General features: G+C 39.8%; 2 protein-coding genes across 3 annotated transcripts in view; one reads left to right on the plus strand and one right to left on the minus strand.

Annotated features, from left to right (window-relative positions):
• dpf3 (D4, zinc and double PHD fingers, family 3) overlaps positions 1 to 12,338 on the minus strand; it is a 30,046-nt gene extending 17,708 nt beyond the window's left edge. For both annotated transcript variants that reach the window (XM_046836246.1, XM_046836245.1), the window contains exons 1-2: positions 12,208 to 12,338; positions 296 to 456 (exon numbers count right to left, since the gene is read on the minus strand). In XM_046836246.1, coding sequence (XP_046692202.1) covers positions 296 to 456; positions 12,208 to 12,239 — 193 coding nt within the window. In that variant the 5' untranslated portion in view covers positions 12,240 to 12,338. The remainder of the gene's footprint in view (positions 1 to 295; positions 457 to 12,207) is intronic.
• A 579-nt stretch (positions 12,339 to 12,917) lies between these two features.
• Positions 12,918 to 20,637, plus strand: wdr21 (WD repeat domain 21). The gene is made up of 13 exons (XM_046836243.1): positions 12,918 to 13,308; positions 13,394 to 13,458; positions 15,247 to 15,404; positions 15,486 to 15,568; positions 16,167 to 16,269; positions 16,350 to 16,493; positions 16,572 to 16,621; positions 16,699 to 16,778; positions 18,779 to 18,871; positions 18,979 to 19,076; positions 19,644 to 19,823; positions 19,897 to 20,011; positions 20,115 to 20,637. Exons 1-13 carry the CDS (start codon positions 13,211 to 13,213, stop codon positions 20,342 to 20,344), a joined length of 1,497 nt encoding a protein of 498 aa, XP_046692199.1. The 5' UTR covers positions 12,918 to 13,210; the 3' UTR covers positions 20,345 to 20,637.
• Positions 20,638 to 21,119: the final 482 nt, after the last annotated feature.

Genomic DNA, 21,119 nt, shown 5'->3' on the forward strand with positions numbered 1-21,119 from the left:
ACAAAATTGCTTTAAATAAAATGATAGAAATGAATTTTTTTTTATTGAATATTAAATAAATGGGGACTAAAGGCCTTGAACATTTACTGATTAGACACGTGGGTGTTAATTTTAATGAACAAAATTACATTAAATGTTTAAAAATGTTTTGCTCCAGGATTTGATGTTAATGATGAGTTTAATTTGTGGTTATTATGATAATGATATCACTTGTTTCTTGTCCTTGCTGTAAAAAATGGTCAGAAGATAGTTATAGTTAAAGAGTATATTATCCCAACGTGGTATGTTTCAGTACCTGGCCCCCTGTGTCGCTTCTCCATCCAGATGTAGCAGTTGTTCTGAGCCACGCCCGTCTGAGAGTCCAGGAAAGGCATTCGGACGGTGCGCTCGGCGCACAGGCGAGCGTTGTAGCTGCGACAGTGCTCGATAGCGTCCTTATAGAACTGATCTCCGAGCCTGAGGACGAGAAGCATAACAACCTCGAGTCAAATCAGAAAACAAGATCACGTCTTAATGATGATCGGGTTCAGGACATATACATTCTACGATCAAAAGTACGTGGACGACTGACTTTTCCAGCCATACGTGGTTCTCCTGCATATAAAATATCTCCAGGTGCATGAAGATGTGCTTTACATGGGATGGAGTCAAAGATCTCCTAATGCAGAGCTCTGACCTCAACTCTATTGAACAGGAATGAATGTGAACGCTGACTGCACCCCAGGCCTCCTCACCTCACCTACTGAATGAGCACAAATCTCCACAAAATCTAGTGGAACATCATCTCAGAAGAGCGGAGTAAATAAAGAGTGGACTAAATGAAAAGATAAAAGATACACAAGCAACTTTTGTCTGTATAAGTTCAGGTTAACAGTAACTACGTATGTCTAGACGAGTGTTCTAATACTTTTGGCATTTAAATTCCCCGTTCAGATCTGATTTTCTTACGTTTTTATTCGTTGAAGTAGACGCATTTTTTAAAAGTCTCTTCAGCGAAACGCACGGTTGTGAGCGTCTGTCATATCAGCAGATAGGTGAGGAATGTCGAAGTGGACAAAGAGGAAAAACTGCTACGTGGCCATGTGACACAATGAACCCCAGTGTTCAGAAAAAGAGAAAAAAAAAAAACGAAGAAAGAACGAGTGGGTAACAGGTAGAACAAGACGGGACGGCGTTTCTGGGAATGATTGATGACGGAGGACTGTGTAACATAAAACGAGTAGCTTAGTGGTTACAATGTTCTGCTCAGAAGGTCATGAGTTTAAATCCCAGCACCACCAAGCTGCCACTGCTGGGCCCTTGAGCAGGGCCCTTGAGCAAGGCCCTTAACCCTCAATTGCTGAAAACATCAAAGATTAACATGAGCGACTTTTCGAGACTTTTATATAAAACCCTTCTTCGTCTGACTTCCTGTGCGTGTACAGATTTCCTGTGTTTTATCTGACAAGGAAACAGAACACGAGGAAAGGGAGAGAATACCAAGTGCTCAGTGAGCTGACGTGAGGTGACACGTGACCCAGATCTTTTTACCATTTGCCTTATTTTTTATATAATCTTTATATATAAATATGGATACTGTATATGATTTTTTTTTAGAAGTTTTAACATTTTGTTTATACATTTGTTTTATTGATAATTAAAATTTTTACAAAAAAAGTCATTAAAATTTTATTTAGAGTATGTATTTATTGATTGATTATTATCGTTTTTTTTACATTAAATATTTTACATTTTTAAATATATTCTTCCAGTAGTTTAATTCATTGCAATATTAGTAACAGTTTTTTTCTTTTACAACACTAAAATACTGCATAATAATAAAACTAATATTATTATTATAATGATTAATAATAATTAGAAATTATTAATTGATTTAACTTTTTATATATTTACAATGCATATAAAAAAATGCATTTTCTTAATTAAATAGTGAAAAGATCCAGAATAAAACAGTAAATAATATAAAAACAATGACAAACTACAGAAAAACTACAAAAAAAACACAGTAACAGACAAAAAGGCCTAATGAAAGTAAACAACTTTTAATAAAATGTAAATAAAATAAAATAAAGCTTATTTTTTAGCGTATTATTTGTTTTATTATACAGAATGTAAAAGTGCGTATGAACCTCAGACACATACAAAAAATAAACAGGACCCCATGTGCCCTAAAGAGCTGCACTAATCTGTGATATTTCCCAGACCAGGGGAGAGTCTGTGTTTTATTTACAGCAGGAGAAACCAGAAAACTTCTCTTTTCCCCCTGTTCCAGTCTGAGCCGAGCCCGAAACTCAGCTCTGTGCTCTGCTGGAGATTTTCATATTCAAATCACTCTCATGGTCCGGTTTACAGACTCCCTGACTAATTGCTATCATCAGGAACGTGTCTCGAAGCATTGTTGTTCTTTTGGCTAATGCTGAGTTTAAATTGACTGGAATACGATTTTGGGCTCATGAATAAAAGAGTGTCTTTATTAAAACCCTCTGAGGAACCCGAGTGACTCTGGAGAAGCTCTCGTGCCTGTCAGAGCTCTTCTCCTGATCTTCAAAGCCATGTATCAGTTATTTATTTTGACTTGGACACAAATCAGTGAAAATGATTGCCAAAAAACTAAAATATCCTAAAGACTATTACATGATGTTTTGTGTAGCAGTACAGATTTACTGTCCTCTTAAAATAACTCTACATACAGCCATTATTGTCTAAATAACTCAACAAAAGTAAGTCCACCTCCAGTGAACATGTCAAAACTGAGTCTGAAGTGTGAATATTTGTGTGAGGACCATCATTATGTCTTCTTCTTCTTTCGGCTTCTCCCATTAGGGGTCTCCACAGCAGATCATCCGTCCCCAAACCCCCCCTGTCCTCTACATCTGCCTCTTTCACACCAACTACCTGCATGTCTTCCCTTACCACATCCATGAACCTCCTCCTTGGTCTTCCTCTTTTCCTCCTTCCTGGTGTCTCCATCCTCTGCATTCTCCTACTGATATACCCCATGTCCCTCCTCATGTCCAAACCATCTCACTCTCACCTCCCTCACCTTGTCTCCAAAACGTCCTACATGCACTGTCCCTCTAATAAACTCATTTCTAATCCTGTCCATCGTCGTCACTCCCAACGAACATCTCAATATCTTCAGCTCTGCCACCTCCAGCTCCACCTCCTGTCTTTTACTCAATGCCACTGTCTCTAATCCATACAACATCCATCGTTATGTAACACTGCTTTAATCCTCCTGGGCATTGAAGCGACAGTTTGAGCACTGATAAGCAGACCTTCTGCTTCTGCGACCTCTAAAGCAATTCTGCTGCACTTGTCTTTTTTTTCTTGCGTCAACGTAACAGAACAGTTGTACAGACTTTTCAAATGTACCATTCATTGTTTTTTTATACAGTTTTGTATTCACGGTCCTTAACTAAATACTTTCAATCACATGAGAGAAGATGCTCCTTTTGTTGGTGAGATAATCCTCGAGATTTTGAGTACCTTCTTTATTTCTTTACTCTGTATCACCTCCTTCATGCTACTTATCTCCAGTCTTAGTCGTTCCTTAGTGACCTGTCGCCTCAAGAGCATCAAACAGAGAGTGATTGTTCATCACACAGACCAATGGAGGAGCATTCAGCTCAGGATTTCCAGTTGAAAGGTCAGAAAAGAGGCTAGACAGATGCTATCTGACATGGCTAGAGTTTTCCCTGCCAGGGTGCTTCTCACCACACGTCTAATTCTCTTAGATTGCCAATACTGAGGAGAAAACTTCTCTTCTTCTCCCATTAAACCAAACAATATTCTTCCTTGTGTGTGTTTGGCAACCCACAGTATCTGACCTGAGCTGCTCTGCTCTTGCATGTACATGAACTACACTTAATTAACTGTAAAATTCCCACAAAGCAGATTTTTTCTTTTTTTTTTAACATGGAATGCAGATTTTCCGTATGGAAATCACATCAGTTTAAAGGTTTAATGATCCTGCCCAAAGAAAATCATCAAGATATCACTCCAGTAACCGTACACTGGTCATCCCACCAACAAAATGCTGCTGGACATTTACACTTGGGACATTTTACCAGATGTACTCAGCATTATTTCTTTCACTTTGTTGTACCAATAAACACACTTTTCAATTTCCATACGGTATTTTCTTTTTCGCTTCAACTGCTGTGTGCCAGTCACATCCATTTTCTCGTTTGACCTTCAGAATGATCTCAGTAAGTGTTTGATTGTGTCTCTCGAGTAGTCCGTTGCTCCAAGGACTGTATCTTGCTGTTGTTCTTGCCATGTCTCTGATCTCTTTGTTGTTGAATTCACCGCCATTGTCACTGTACAGTCTCTGGGGGGCGCCATGGATACTACTCCAAGTGTGAATAAAGGAGTTAACAATTTTTTGTTTTCACAATTTGTCCGGCGCTAAACCTCGTAAAGTGATCAAAAAGGTGAAGATACCCCACGCCCGTTCCAACTCGTAAAGATCCACCTCCACAGTCTCATTATATTCTGATGCTAAGGGGTACAGCAGGAGTAGGCTTTGTCTTTTTGGTACCTTTTGCATATTTCACAGTCATTTACAAATTGTTGTAAAATAGTAAAGCATTCTTTGTCTTTATTTCCTGAAATGTGAATGAGTCTCTGTGGCCTTTCTGCCGACGCAAGACCAAACTGCTGATGGACTATTTCAGAAGGACTCATCTGCAGACAAGTAACATCTGCTGTCACTAATAGGACATCCTCTTCATCTTGACTTTTGTCTTGTTCTTTGTCTCTGATATCCACACAGTAATGTCCAGAACTAGTACGTTTGAGAGGAATGGATTGTTTGAACATCACTGTACTGTCCTTCTCCATGTCCCCAATTGTCCTCGCCTTCTTTAGGAACGTTTTACTCAGGAGGAGTGGAATGTCAAACTTCACAACTTCTGTTCAATCTGGCATTTTGTCAGTCCTATTTTAGCTGGTAGTTTCACATTTCTTTGTGGAATATACCAATTTCCCATCTCCAAACCTAAATGGTCTGCAGCTTGGAGTTTCTGTTTGCATTAGCTGGTGCATCTTGGTTGAGTCCATCAATAGTTTTCCAACCATTTCTCCTCACACACAGTACGGGTCCAAGCAGTGTCGATAATTGCTGATCTCAATGATTCAGCCACAAATATCTCAGCGTCTGACATAGAGGAGTTTGTAAAACAATGTTGCATTTCTCTACATTTACAATTTCATCCTCGGTTATTTTTACTTGTTCAGTTTTCTTATGAGGAAAGTCTTTAGAACAATGATAAATACACTGGCGAATAGCACATCTGGATCTCTTTCCAAACTTATTCAGTGGATTAGGATGCCCACTTAGCGACATGGTGCTCTGTTTTCCTCTCCCTTGCGGTCTTTGTTCTGTGAAAAATGCCACCTCCTGGTTGACTTGGATTCCATTTGATGAGCTGACTTCACGGAGTCGAACTTTAACTCGGTGCAGGCCATCACTGCTTTTTTCATCAAGGCACTCTGTGTCTAAAGGCTCAAAAGCCAACACAGCATCAGGAAGTGTCATATTATACTTTTTCATACTTTTGTATCGCTGTTCGAAATCAATTATGTAGTTCGCCATGGAAACTGAACTGTTCATGAAAACCTCCCTTAACCTAGAGGCTCAAAGTGCTAAGGTAAATAGTGCAAAAAGCAGATAACATGTTAACAACCGCCAAATCAATAACCATACAAACATTTAAATACACAAGACTCATGATCAGCTAATAGACGAACACGAAGGCAACCAGGACCTTGGGTTTTTTTATGTAATGACATTTTTTCAATCTCTGAACTCAGACTTCCGAGATAAGACAAAATGTCCATCATACGTCCTCCAGAACTTTAGCACAACTTCTCCACAGTCTGTATCATAATCGGATTTGCTTTGCGTTGGTTTGTGTTATTATTTTCAGCGATAACGATGCATTAATTCCATGTATTCCAAACCAAACAAATGACGATTTCTTCGCCGTTTTAAGTTGAGCGGGAGCAGCTCCTGGAAGTTCAGGATGCGGTGTAAGTTATTACAGTAGAGGCTCTGGGAGAGCACAGTACAAGTGAACCCCTGATAGAAACCATGTGAGCTGGAGTCCAAGTCTTATTACTCTGTCACAGAAAACTTAAACATGTGCAGGAACGCAGGAAAAGGCCACGGTATTGTGAAGTCTCACGACTGGCACAGGGCCCAGTTGTTCTTGTATACACAAAGATCTCAGGCTCCTCTGTGGGTTTTTTCTTCCTTTTGCTACAAGATGCAGAAACTAGATTTATCCAGACAGACGATTTTCCTCATCAAACCTCTCACCCGCAACCTGGGGGAAGGGAAATGACTCAACTCAACCCCCCTTAACATAACCCCAATAACCCCTGGGTACAGCCTCGTCGATACATACAGAACAGAACGTACACTACATGGCGCTATTGGAGATGTGTTCTCCTCATACACGCTCTAATACACTGTATAACGGCTCAGGGTGTTAGCCTAGCCTACACACACTGCAGCTCTTTACACCCTTGATAGGCTAGGAGGCCATGCAGCTAGAGTTACTTCTCGAGATTTACTAACTAGCTTGTTACTAGTGTAAATGTTAGGCTAGGTATTAGCCAAGTAAAAAGTTCTGGGTTTTTTTTTGTTATTTTGTGTCTACATCAATGTTTTAATGTTAAAATGTCATTAGGATAATTCCCATCAGCAGGTGTCAAGGGTCAAGCTGTTACCAAAATTATCTGACGCTAGAAAGTTAAACAGAACTGCACCACAGCTAGCAAGCTAATTGGAGCAGCTAAAGTTACTTCTCTAAATATTATTATGTCACATTAGGAGTGTTAGGCACTAGCCAAGCTCAGTCCCCAGCTAGCTAATTTTTAGGCTAAGTATTAAATATTTAAAAAGTTGGAATTGGGCATTCATAGATGCTGAAATGTTTATTTGTGTCTATTTCTTTTAATGTTAAAATGACATTAGGTTGATTCCTATCAGGAAGTGTCAAGAACTGACAAGGTTTTATTCAACAACATGAAGCTAACAAGTCACACAGAACTGCAAGCTAATTGGCGCAGTTAATGTTACTTCTCTAGCACAAAAATTGGCCATTTGTAACTGCTGATTTGTTTATTTGTGGCTATTTTAATGTTGAAATGTGTTAATATTAAAAAGTCGGTTGGTAGATTCCTTCTAGGACGTGTCAAGAACTGACAGGCTTTTATTCAGCAACATGATCTGAAGCTAACAAGTAACAAAGAACTGCACCAAAGTTAGCAAGACTATTAGAGCTTACTTCTCTAGAACTCGCTAGTTAATGTTAGGCAAGTTAGCTAATATTAGACTAAGAATTAAAGGATAAAAAAATATATATCTTTATTTGTATCTACATTAATGCTTAAAAAGTTTATTTGACAAATTCCTTTCAGGAAGTGTCAACAATTAACAAGCAAAGTGATGAAGCTACACAGAACTGCACGTTCGCGAGCTAATTCGAGTAGATAATATTAATCTTTTGTTAGACGTTTGTTTGTTAATCATTTCTTCAATAAATGTATTTAATATTAATAATGGTGGCATTGGTAAGGATATCAACATGGATACAGGCAGTAGTTGATACTGAAAGTAGTTGGTATCGAATTGAATTTAAAAAAAGTGGTATCGCACATCTCTACTGTTTTCATACTTAATATACAGTAGCAGTCAAAAAATTACACACCTTCTCCTTCAGAGGGTTTTCTTTATTTTTTATTATTTCGTAAATTGTACATTAAAACTGGTGGCATCCAAACTATGAAGAAACACATATGGAATTATGTAGTCAACAAAAACATGTTTAACAACCCAGAAGATGTAAATCTAGTTGAAAATCACGCAATCTAAATCCAGTTGAGATGGTTTAGGAGGAGTTAGAACGGAGAGTGAAGAAAAAGCAGCCAACAAGCACTTAACACCAGATTGTTGGAAAATCATTCTAGGTGACTACCTCATGAGGCTCACTGAGAGATTGCCAAGAGTGTGCAAAGCCGTCATGAAAAGAAAAGGTGTCTACATATTTTCATATGAGTGTTTTTATAGTTTGGATTTCTTCAGTATTAATATACAATGTTAAAACCACACACACACACACACACACACACACACACACACACACACACACACACACAATTTCACAAAAGTGAAAAGCACCTCTCACATTACAGCAACCATTTTAGTATCTTCTCAAGGGACAAAACTAAAGAAATTGAACTGGATATATATATATTTTAGAGTCAGTATGCTGTTTGTGTATCAGTACAGATTTACTGTCCTCTAAAAATAACTCAACATAGTCATTATTGTCTAAATAATGCAACTAACGTGAGTACACCCTCAGTGAACGTGTCAAAACTGTGTCTGAAGTGTGAATATTGTGTGTGAGCACATCGTTCTCCAGCACTGCTTTAATCCTCCTGGGTGTGGAATTCACCAGAGCTGCACAGGTTGTTGCTGGGATCCTCTTCCACTCCCCCATAATGACATCACGGAGCTGCTGGATGTTACACACATGGAGCTTCTACACCTTTTGTTGCTTAATAGGGTTCAGGTCTGGAGACATACACTTCATCACTCCATCACCTTCAGCTTCCTCAGCAAGGCAGTGGTCATCTTATCGGTGTTGAAAAACTGCCGTTCGGCCCAGTTTCTGAAGAAAGAGCATCATGTTCTGCTTCAGAACGTCACATTACATGTTGGAATCCATGTTTTCCTCAATGAACCGCAGCTCCACAGTACCATCAGCATTCATGCAGCCTCAGACCATGATGCTGCCACCATGCATGACTGTAGACAAGAACTAAATTGGTTCTCCTCACCAGGGCGTCACCACTCATGCTGGACACCATCTGAGCCAAGAAAATTTATCTTAATCTCGTCAGAGCACAGGACATGGTTCCAGTAATTCATGCTCTTGGACAGGTTGTTCTGCAGCAAACTGTTTGTGGGCTTTCTTGTGAACCAGCTTCAGAAGAGGCTTCTTCTGGGACGACGGACTTGCTGGTTGAAGCCAGTTTCTGCACCTGACGTACAGCATGAGGACTCAACTTCTTTGATGGACCTTTGCGAGATCTGTTCTGAAACCTGTGTTGGAAAACCTCTGTATGACCCTGACCACTGTACTGTAACTCAGTTTCAGGGTGATTCTGATCTTCTTACAGCCTCTGCATCTTTGTGGAGAGCAACGATTCTAATTCTCAAATCCTCAGAGATCTTTACCATGAGGTCCATGTAGAACATCCAGTGGTCAGTATGAGAGAATTGGACTTAAATCACCAAATTCTAACTTCTCTAATATAAGATACACACATTTGTCTGGTTCTGTCAATCAGACAAAAACATGAACATGATGAAAAGGATGTGTCGCTTTGCATCGTTACACCACACACAGCTGTTATCACTGAGGGTGTACTTACTTTTGTTGGCAGTTATTTAGACAATAATGTCTGTATGTTGAGCCCTCTAAAATATATCCAAGTTTCATTTCTATATTATTGTCCCTAAATATACACTATATTTCCAAAAGTATTGGGACACCTGACCTTTTCTTCTATATGTGGTTTTTCCCAAACTGTTACCACAAATCTGGAGGCACTTCATTGTACAGGACGTCTTTAGATACGCTCTAATAACATTTTGCATTCACTTGAACTTGGAAACCCAAAACCTGTTCCAGCATGGCGATGCCCCTGTGCACAAAGTGAGCTCTTTATAGATCTGGTTTAATGCTTCGGAGAGGAAGATCTTGTGGTTTCTGCTATAGAGCTCTGATCTCATACCTACTGAACACCTGTGGGATGAATGTGAACGCTGACTGCACCCCAGGTCTCCTCACCTACATCAGTACCTGCCTTTCATAATACACTTGTGTCTGATGAACACAAATATCCATACCACACTCCATACCACATACATAAACACACTCCAAAATCTAGTGGAACATCTTCCCATAAGAGTCACTATAACAGCACATCCTCTAGTGTTTTTTTTTGCCGTTCAACATAATTTCTTGTTTGTTGGTACATTAAATGTTATGATCTGTTATAACACATTCTCATTTATGTCCTAGTAGAGCTCAAACCACAAAAAGAAAATGTACTAAAAACCACAAAGCTTTACACATTTTCAGCATCCGGAACCTTAATTTCTCCAAACATTCAGCTGAAATACTTTGCACTTCACTAGTTGGTGTTTTCTTGTTAATCCCAGAGCAGGTCAGTAGGATTTAGGTGCAGTGACTGGGCAGGTCGTTCCATGATAGATATCACTCCAGACTACTGTTTTCAGCTCTGGTTTGGAGGCACAACAATGCCTGAACTTCTTGAGGAGTTTTAAGAAAGCTGATCTGTCCCCATGGATTCTAACGAGTTTCTACCGCTGCATCATCCAGAGCATCCTGACCAACTTCATCATTGTATGGTACGGAGGCTCCACTGTGTGTGAACGTAAAACCACCAATGGATCACTGGCACCCAACAACCTGCCACTGAGTACCTTCACCACAGCAGATATCTGCTCAGAGCTCACAACATCATCAAGGAGTCTTCACATCCCAGTCACACACTGTTTAATCTCCTTCCATCAAGAAGCAGATACAGGAACATACACAACCAGAACCAGCAGGTTCAGGACCTTTTATCCATCCAGCATCACCCTACTGAACTCTACACTACACCGTTAGATCACTGTATAAACACTGTGTATAACTTCTGTACAATTATACATACAATCTACATATTATACATGTACAGATATATATCACATAAGGTTCCCTGGTGGTCTAGTGGTTAGGATGCGGCACTCTCACCACCGCGGTTCGATTCCCGGTCAGGGAACCAACCCCAGCCATTAGGGTCGCACAAGCCAGTGCACTCTTAGTGCCGGTCCCAAGCCCGGATAAATGGGGAGGGTTGCGTTAGGAAGGGCATCCAGCGTAAAAACATTTGCAAAATCAAACATGCGGATCATGAATACGGATGAGCCGCTGTAGCGCCCCCTAATGGGAGAAGCCAAAAGAAAGTGCATACTGTAAAGTACATGCTGTAGATATGCTACATATTTATCTGCACGATTGCTACTTTTTGCACAAACTGCATTTTGTTGCTGTGTACCTGTACAATGCAATAACAATAAACTTCTATCTATCTATCTATCTATCTATCTATCTATCTATCTATCTATCTATCTATCTATCTATCTATCTATCTATTAAATACTGTAATTTATATACCCCTCATTCTATACAAATATTGTGCCCTAAATACATCTGCACTATTTTTTTTTATATTATTTACATTATGTAAGGTATATAATATATATATATATATATATATATATATATATATATATATATATATATATACACACACACACACAGTATATATATATATATATATATATATATATATAAACTGTACATAAGTTTACATTATTTATATATATTACATGCTGTACATATTCTAAATATTTTTCTGCACTTCTGGTAGACACAAAACTGCATTTCGTTGCTGTGTACCTGCAATATGCAATAACAAAAATATCTATCTATCTATCTATCTATCTATCTATCTATCTATCTATCTATCTATCTATCTATCTATCTATCTACACACATCTTGTATATTAGATGGTCATTTTTCCAGTTTACTCCTAAATATTAAGAAATTGATCAATAGGTGCAAAACAGTAAACATTTATTACTAGAACACAAAATATTTTGGACACAAACTGTATATAACTATTAAAAAAGCCCAATAGGACACATGATCTCACGTGTGCATCTGAATCTGAGCAGGTACAGTCCTTCATGCACATAAGCGCGTGCGTGATGTTTTGCCTTAAAATATATAGATTTGATAGAAAATAAAGTGAAATATCAGAATCAGGATCATTGTCTGTGCGTGTTTAAGTCATAATCCTCAGTTTAGTGCTCGGTACAGTATAAATACACTGTAATGGTTTCATATAAACATCATGCAACTCAAACCCAGATGAAACTGCATGGGATGCATGTAGTGGAGAAAACGCTTTATAGTAACCAGATGTAGCAGTTTGATCGATTCAGGAGCTTGAGATACTATAAAAAGATGCAATTACATTTTTTCTACTTTTATACAAGTGCAACTTTATTGCACGTACATGCACGTGTGGTTTTTTTGTAAAGTACTCACGCTTTTAGTGGATTGTGAATAACAGTCGCCATGTTGCAGGGCTGCAAACCAATAAACCCAAAACTGAGACTTTTTGGGGAACCTTATGAAGAAAGAAGAAAAAAAAAAGAGAGAGAGAGAGAGAGAGAGAGAGAGAGCTACACGAGCTCAGTGTCCATCCAATAGAATAGCAGCATTCAAAAAAGTGGGCGTGGCTTATACCAGCTGTCAAATCCATTATAAAACACATTTTTGTATATTCACACACTCTTTTGTTTTATTTAAGTCAAACAGCAAATTAAAACACACTTTTTGCATTATATTAGCTTTTAAACGCATGGAAGTTAAAAAATAAATAAATATGAACATTATTTACAATTTTATGAAAGGTTTTATATTCAATTTTTATAATTGACTAATTATTATGTATTATGTATTACTATGTAATGCGACATTTTAATAATTTAAACATATCAAGCTAAATTTTGACATTTAAAAACCCGATATTCTTCCGTTTTCACGTCTGTCGTGTTTTTAGTTTTAAATTATTATATTGAAATCAAAGGTGACCAATCAGATTCTGGCATGATGCATAATTTATAAAAAATCACCAATCAGCATCGAGTAGGCGGGACCTAGAGAAGGCGAAAGCCACTGGTTGCGTCTTGAACAGGTCTGATTCTAAGAGGATAAATAGTGCACTAGGTAGGGTGCAGAAATTAGTCTATTTGGACCCTACAAAGGGCACAAGGGGACATGGGAAAGATTTGAGACACTAGTGCTAGAGTTAGCTCCTGTACAGCGTGGAGCTTTAGGGTGTTTAACTAGAATTATATTAAATACGCAAATGTAATAAAGTTTGTTTAAAATATATATAATAAAACATCAAGCTTTTTTAAGCAATTAGATACAAAATGGGGGTTAATTTAGTTTAGATATGACTAGCTAGCTAACGTGCAGTGTTTTCTTTGCTAGGTACGTAGCTTAGGTGTGTGTGTGTGTATATATACACTGTATATAAGAAATGAGGAGAGGGAACTGGAGAGGAAGGAGGAACAGACGCCATCATCATCATGACAGTTCTGAGTGGAGAAAGAGGAACCATCCATCAGAGCCACCTGAGTAACACCTCCATTACTCTCAGATCTGATGTTCTTTGATGATGATGTTCCTCAGATTAAAGTCATGTTGTTGTCTGATCTTGCAGATCATCAGACAGAAGTTCAGGATCAGACTCTGCTTCATCCTCCGGATCCAGCGCTCCTGCTCCAGGTGATCTCTGTTTCTCATCAGACTTCAGTCCACAAGGAAAACTCTCACTCATTCACTCACTCTCACTTATTCACTCACACTCACTAACTCTCACTTATTCACACACTCACTCATTCACACTCACTCTCACACTCATTTACACACCCTCACACTCATTCACTCAGATTAATTCACTCACTCTCACACTCACTCACTCAGATTAATTCACTCACTCTCACACTCATTCACTCAGATTAATTTACTCACTCTCACACTCATTCACTCACACTCATTCACTCATTCACTCACACTCATTCACTCACTCACACTCATTCACTCAAATTAATTCACTCACTCTCACACTCATTCACTCACACTCATTCACTCACTCACACTCATTCACTCAAATTAATTCACTCACTCTCACACTCATTCACTCACTCTCATTCACTCACACTCATTCACTCACACTCATTCACTCACACTCATTCACTCACTCACACTCATTCACTCAAATTAATTCACTCACTCACACTCACTCTCATTCACTCACACTCATTCACTCACACTTATTCACTCACTCTCATTCACTCACTCTCACACTCATTTACACACCCTCACACTCATTCACTCACTCACACTCATTTACACACCCTCACACTCATTCACTCAAATTAATTCACTCACTCACACTCATTCACTCACACTCATTCACTCACTCACACACTCATTTACTCACACTCATTCACTCACACTCATTCACTCACACTCATTCACTCACTCACACTCATTCACTCACACTCATTCACTCACTCACACACTCATTCACTCACTCACACACTCATTCACTCACACTCATTCACTCACTCTCATTCACTCACTTTCACACTCATTCACTCACTCACACTCATTCACTCACTCTCACACTCATTCACTCACACTCATTCACTCACTCACACTCATTCACTCACTCACACTCATTCACTCACACTCATTCACTCACCTCACACTCATTCACTCACTCACACTCATTCACTCACTCTCATTCACTCACTCACACTTATTCACTCACTCTCATTCACTCACTCACACTTATTCACTCACTCTCATTCACTCACTCTCATTCACTCACACTCATTCACTCACTCACACTCATTCACTCACTCACACTCATTCACTCACTCACACTCATTCACTCACTCACACTCATTCACTCACTCTCATTCACTCACTCACACTTATTCACTCACCTCATTCACTCACACTCATTCACTCACTCACACTCATTCACTCACTCACACTCATTCACTCACTCACACTCATTCACTCACTCTCATTCACTCACTCTCACACTCATTCACTCACACTCATTCACTCACTCTCACACTCATTTACTCACTCTCTCTCTCATTCACTCACTCTCACACTCATTCACACTCACTCATTCACTCACCCACTGTCACTCTCACAATCCCTCACTCACACGCTCCCACACTTGCTCACACTCACTCCCTCACTCTCTCACACACTTACTTACACTCAATCCCTCTCACGCTCTTACTGTCTCACCCACATTTTCTCACACTCACTCACTCAGTGAAAGTAACTTCATATATGGAGAATGCTGAAAATGTAAGAAAGAATTCCCATTTAGTTGCATTTCCACGCTTCACCACTAGAGGCAGACATCATGATAAGTTACCTATGACATCACAGTGCACCTTCTCCATCAAGAGTATGAAAGGCCAGAACACGGAGCAGCTAGGATAGGAAACTTTCCTAACACTGAACGTTGTCTCATGTTAACAGAGTTGCCTGGTTTTTACTTCGACCCGGAGAAGAACCGTTACTTCCGTCTGCTGCCGGGCCACAACAACTGCAATCCTTTAACGAGGGAATTGCTGGAGAAGAAGGAGCAAGAGAGGAAGAGGACGATGCTGCTGCTCGAGGACGAGCAGGTGAGGAAGGTGAGTTGAGTCAAATGCTCTGAGGTGGAGTTAAGGTTCGAGAAAGTACAGAGCTGAAACATCTCCTGTGTCACTGAGCAGAAATCTCCACGCACTGGACTCAACTCCACACTGCTGCTGCAGAGGAGACGCCTGGGAGAACTGCACCCCAACTCCTACTGCAGGTATACACACACACACACACACACACACATGCTACAGGTCTAAAAAAAAAATCAATATTGATATCAGGCAATAATGGGACCAAACTCCAACAGCAAAACTTCAGAAACTCATAACCTCAAAGCCCAGACATCTTCAAACTGTTTTGAAAAGAAGAGGAGATGCTACACCACTGTAAACATGCCCCCCTGTGCCCTGTAGCAGACATCAAATCTGAAATGAGCTCATTTTGTGCATGAAAATGTAAAATGTGACTGATTGAGATGCACCTGTGTGTATATTTGTGTATTTATCCACCTAGTTATCCTTCTATCTTTCTGTCTGTCCCACCATCCATTTATCTATCTCTCTTTCTCTATATGTCTGTCCATCTATCCATTCATCTGGCTATCCATCTCACTACGTATTTATTCAGCTCACCCTCCATTCGTCCATCAATCAGTTAATCTCTCTATTTATCTAACCATCCATCTGTATATAAATCTGAGTATTTATCTATCTATTTATTCATCCATCCATCTGTACATCTGTCCAGCTTTCTGTTTGTATTTGTAGCTCTTTATCTTTTTATCTGTCTTTTTTTTTTGTTTTTTTTTTTAGATTAGTACACGAGGTGAAGGTCAGCGAGATGAAGCGACGCAAGCTGGAGCTCCAGAGCGTCGACGCCAGCAGCTCCAACGCAGACAACTTCCGCCTGATCGTGGTGAGTGAGCTCCCGCTTCCCACTCCACAGATTTCAGCCACGTCACCACGACCGTCTCCGTAACCCCCGTGTACCCGCAGGCGGACTCTGCGTGCGAGCGCGTCTTCACGGTGAACGACGTCTCTCACGGAGGCTGCAAGTACGGCATCATGAAGTTCGGCGGCTGCGGGAACGGCTCTCTGTCTGCACAGATGTGCGATAACCTGTACTTCACTAACCGCAAGGTGAGACTTTTATCATCATCTTGTGATCTGTAAATATTATGGGATGTAATGATTAATAATACACACCCTTTGTTTCAGGTGAACTCCGTGTGCTGGTCGTCTGTCACTCATTCTGACTCTCACGTCCTGTATCCTTTTTTCACACGCTTCCCGAGCGGCTCGGTGCGGATCAGGTGCACTCGCTTTCCTTAACCAGCCTCCTCAGGTTGTGCTTGGTGGGGATTTCTCAGACTCCAGGCTGTGTCAGTTTGCTTCCCGCGTCTCTCTTCAACAACTCCAATCCCGGTGAGACGTTTCTCGCTGCTGACTCACGTGTCATCACGTTTATAGTTTATATATATTAGAGGTGTAACGTACATGTATTTGTATTTCGCTACAGGGCTTTTTACAGGTGCAAACCTTTTTACCTGCGGAACATAGTTACAATCTAAGTTTCCACAGGAACGTATTTAGTGGCGGACCCCAAGTTTGTTTAGTCTCCGCCTCGCACTTTTTTTAGTTTACTGTTTTATTTATTTTAGGTTTTTTTTTTAAACTTGGAAACATACACAACAAATTTCAAGGGTGTAAAAAAGAAACTGGAGTTAGCGCAGTGTCACTGTGGCTAATCGCGCAATCGTTAGCCGCTAACCAGCAAGTAGCTAGAGGCTAACACTAGCGCTATGGATTATTTAGCTTTTTATGTCCAGCTTTTCTCTTGTAAGGAGAAAATCCTGACACTTCCACATATCGAGGGAGTGAATGAATGAAGGATGGAAGGAATGAAGACATTCGTTAAAGTCTGCAGAAATAAGCAGAACAGTAAAGTAAAAAATGTAAAGTAAAAAAGTGTAAATCACACACACTTACTCTTTTATATACACATCTGTATTTCCCAAATGGAGTCTAACATTTTTTCAATGTTTTAAGTTTGATTGATTACTCAATTTAATCAGTTAAAGTGTATTGTATTCGTTTGCTACATTCGATTTTATTTTTATGAATTATTACTTTATATTTTATTTAACAAAACAGCCATTTTTGCATGCCATTATATACATTATAACCTTAACATACGCTGTGCTGCCAAAAGTATTGGGACAGCCGCCTTTTCCACCCATTACATAAGTAGTTCTTCAAACTGTTACCACAAAGTTGGAGGCACACAATTGTACCTGGACGTGAGATTTTCACTTCACTTGAGCTGAGAGCCCTAAACCTGCCCCAAGGAGAACCCTGTGCTCAATGAAGATCTGCTTTACATGCTGATGATGTTGGAAGATGTAAAAGATCTCCTGCTATAAACCCTATTTAACACCTTTGGGATGAATGAATCTCCACAAAGATTTAGTGGAACATCTTCCCAGAAGAGTGGAGCTCATTATAAGAGTAAATGGAGACTAAGTGTGGAATGGGATGTTAAAAACCAAAAACACGCATACCAATCAATAGTGCAGTCATGAAGGGAAAAACTATTCTAATGCTAGAATAGTTTTTGTTCTGCACTGTACACACACACGCCTAATAATAATTATAATTTTTGAATATCATAATGACATTTTTCATATTTATTGCTATTGAAATTTAAACATTTACTTATGCATAAGGTTGGTGGGAGAATCGAATAAATAATCAGGCTACGTTCAGACTAGAGTTGGAGCGATAGTACATTTTACTGAATATACTGATATACTGGATAAAAAAACATTCCATGTAAAATAGTTCTGAACTTTATAACAAAAATGAAAACTTGATTTATTCAAATGTGCTAAATTAATTAAATATGGATATATTCAGTAATAATGATATAATTCATAAATGATAATGAATAAATATAATCTAGCGCTCTCCATGCAGCATGCAGTCTCACTTCACCGATTCGCCCCCAGAGGCCGCTCTCGGACCGGAACCCGGAAAAACTATCGGGATGGATTTGTTTTTGCCTCTATTAATATCTAAGGGGAATTTTAGTGTGAAGGTCAACCTTTATTATTAAAAACAGATATGATGTGAGTAAAACATATATTTAAAAGGATTTTTTCTAAATATGTCTCTGGCAGTTCAGAGGGCCGTTTTAAATGTGGAACAGGGGGTACCGTAGTGTTGGACCCCTGCTGTATAACATGAGCAAACTTCCCTTAGCAATAAAAACCGTGATGTAAATTTTTATCCACTAGTTCAAAATCACCGCTGTTGCATTTAATCCAGTTTAAGAATCTAAAGCGCCAACAAACAACAGTTCAGAGTTACTACTAATCTAAAAGTTTACTTTAACTCCGAATTACTTCCTGTTTCCGTGTATCCAGATCAGCCTGGGATGCTGTGCAGTTTTAAGATCTCGACAGCGTGGTCATGCGCATGGTGCCTGAACCCCCAGGCTGATAAAACCTTCAGTACTGGTAAGTGTGTGTGTGTGTGTGTGTGTGTGTGTGTGTGTGTGTGTGTGTTTGGTCTGGGTGAATTCCTCGTTTTTGGTGTCACTTAGACGGTATTTCCTGATGTCCAGGTCTTTCCCGGAGCGTCATCGTGACTGACGTGGTGACGGGCCGAAGGCAGACGTACAGCACAGGGAGCGACGTATTGGCCCAGCAGTTCGCTGTCCGAGTGAGTAGAAGAAGCGCGACGTGGAGGACGTCCGAGATACGTTTCCGCGATATCGATTAGTAGGAGTTTAATACAATCCAAATGCAATCCTTTTTACGTGCGGTTTACAATCTGAGTTCCCTCACGAACGTATTAAGTGGAGGAACGCAAGTTTGTTTAGGTTTGCACTTCTTTCAATTATTATTATCATTTTTATTAAACTTGAAAACATACACAACAATTCCAGGGGTATAAATAAGGAACTAGAGTTAGCGCAGTGTGACTGTGGCTACTCGCTCCGTCTAACATATGTAAACTATTGAATAAGTTTTTCCAATTTATTACATTTTTCGTAAATAATTTAATTTGTGCCAATTTAATCGATTGCTATAATTATAAAAACATTTGTGTATATTATATTTATATAAAATGTTATAAAATATTATTTAATATGTTATTTAACCATGTTAATAATAAACCTCGTAAATAATAAAACGACAATGAATTTAATGTTTTGCGTTTCTCCCCGTACCGTTTTTGTACCGTTACACCCCCATCATTGAATGGTTTCTCCCTCTTGCCCTGAAGGCCCCGGTGCTGTTCAACGGCTGCCGTTCAGGCGAGATCTTCAGCATCGACCTGAGGCAGCGCGGCCGTGGACGTGACCACAGCTGGAAGTCCTCGCGCTTCCATCAGGACTCGGCCGTTACATCTATACGCCTGCTGCAGGACGAGAACTACCTCCTCGCCGCCGACATGCTCGGAAAGGTCTCGCCATCACCCACTAAAGAACCTGCGATACGTCTGCCGCTCGATATCTAACGCCGTTTCACCTTTTCAGATTAAGCTGTGGGACGTCCGGGTGAAACGTGCGGCGATGCAGTACGAAGGCCACCACAACGAGTACGCCTACCTGCCCCTACACCTGTGTGAGCAAGAAGGGCTACTCCTCGCAGGTACCCCCCCCGAACCGTACACTTTTACCTTCGCCTTTGATCTGCCGTCATAGTACCCTGTGGTGTGAGAGCCAATCAGAATCGAGAATTTGTGTTTTTGCAGTGGGGCAGGACTGCTACACACGTCTGTGGAGTCTTCGAGACGGACATCTGCTCAGGACCATCCCGTCCCCTCACCCTGCAGAGAAGGACTCCATCCCTAACGTGGTGTTCTCCTCACGGCTTGGGGGACGCAGAGGACTTCCCGGCCTCCTCATGGCCGTCTGCAACAACCTCTATTACTACCCTTATGGGGACTTTCAGGACGGGACGTTATGCGAGACACGGGGTTAAGATGTTTTACACACACACACACACACACACACGTCGGTTCGATGTTTGTAGTCACGTGAAATCAAACTGCTCCTGGTGTCACATGACTTATTTGGGACAATCTGATTAACGATTTGTATTTGATTAACTTTTTTTTGCAAGTAAATTTTTTACAAATAACTTGAATGTTAAAAGAAAAAGAATGTTATTGCCCTTCTTCTTCAGGAATTATTCTCTTTCTCAGATCAGTACAAATCTAAATTAATTGAATGAAATTAAAAAAGCAAATAATAATAAAAACATTATTTTAAAAAGTGCTTTTTCTTCTTTTTTAAACCCTTCACTTATTAACCCTCATATACTGTGTCCAGTATTAGTTATAGATCACACATAGGTTCCCAAAGAACCCTGAAGAACCTCAACCTCCTCCTGTACTGATTCTAAAGATCCTTTGAGGAAATCCTCCTTTCCTCTTTTTGAGAACCTCACCCTGGTGTGGTTCCCCCATAGTGTGGTCTGTGAAGCATTGTCTCTAATAATGGTTTCATGAAGAAACACGTCTGGAAAATATGGTTCCTGATACATAAATAAATAAACGGTTGATCAGTGTGCTACAGCGCCCCTTAGTGGACAGAAACGCTGGTGCAAGTGTGTCCAGGGTTTTTCATTCACAATCCGTTTTTCTCAATACTTATAAATTCTTTAGTGTCTGATAAACTACAGTAACTGCAAGATGATCAGGTTCAGGTCTGAAGACACCCTTGGCTGCTCCATCACATTCATCTTCAGATTGCTC

This window comes from Silurus meridionalis, chromosome 23, assembly GCF_014805685.1.
Source record: "Silurus meridionalis isolate SWU-2019-XX chromosome 23, ASM1480568v1, whole genome shotgun sequence".
Classification (NCBI taxonomy): Eukaryota; Metazoa; Chordata; class Actinopteri; order Siluriformes; family Siluridae; genus Silurus; species Silurus meridionalis.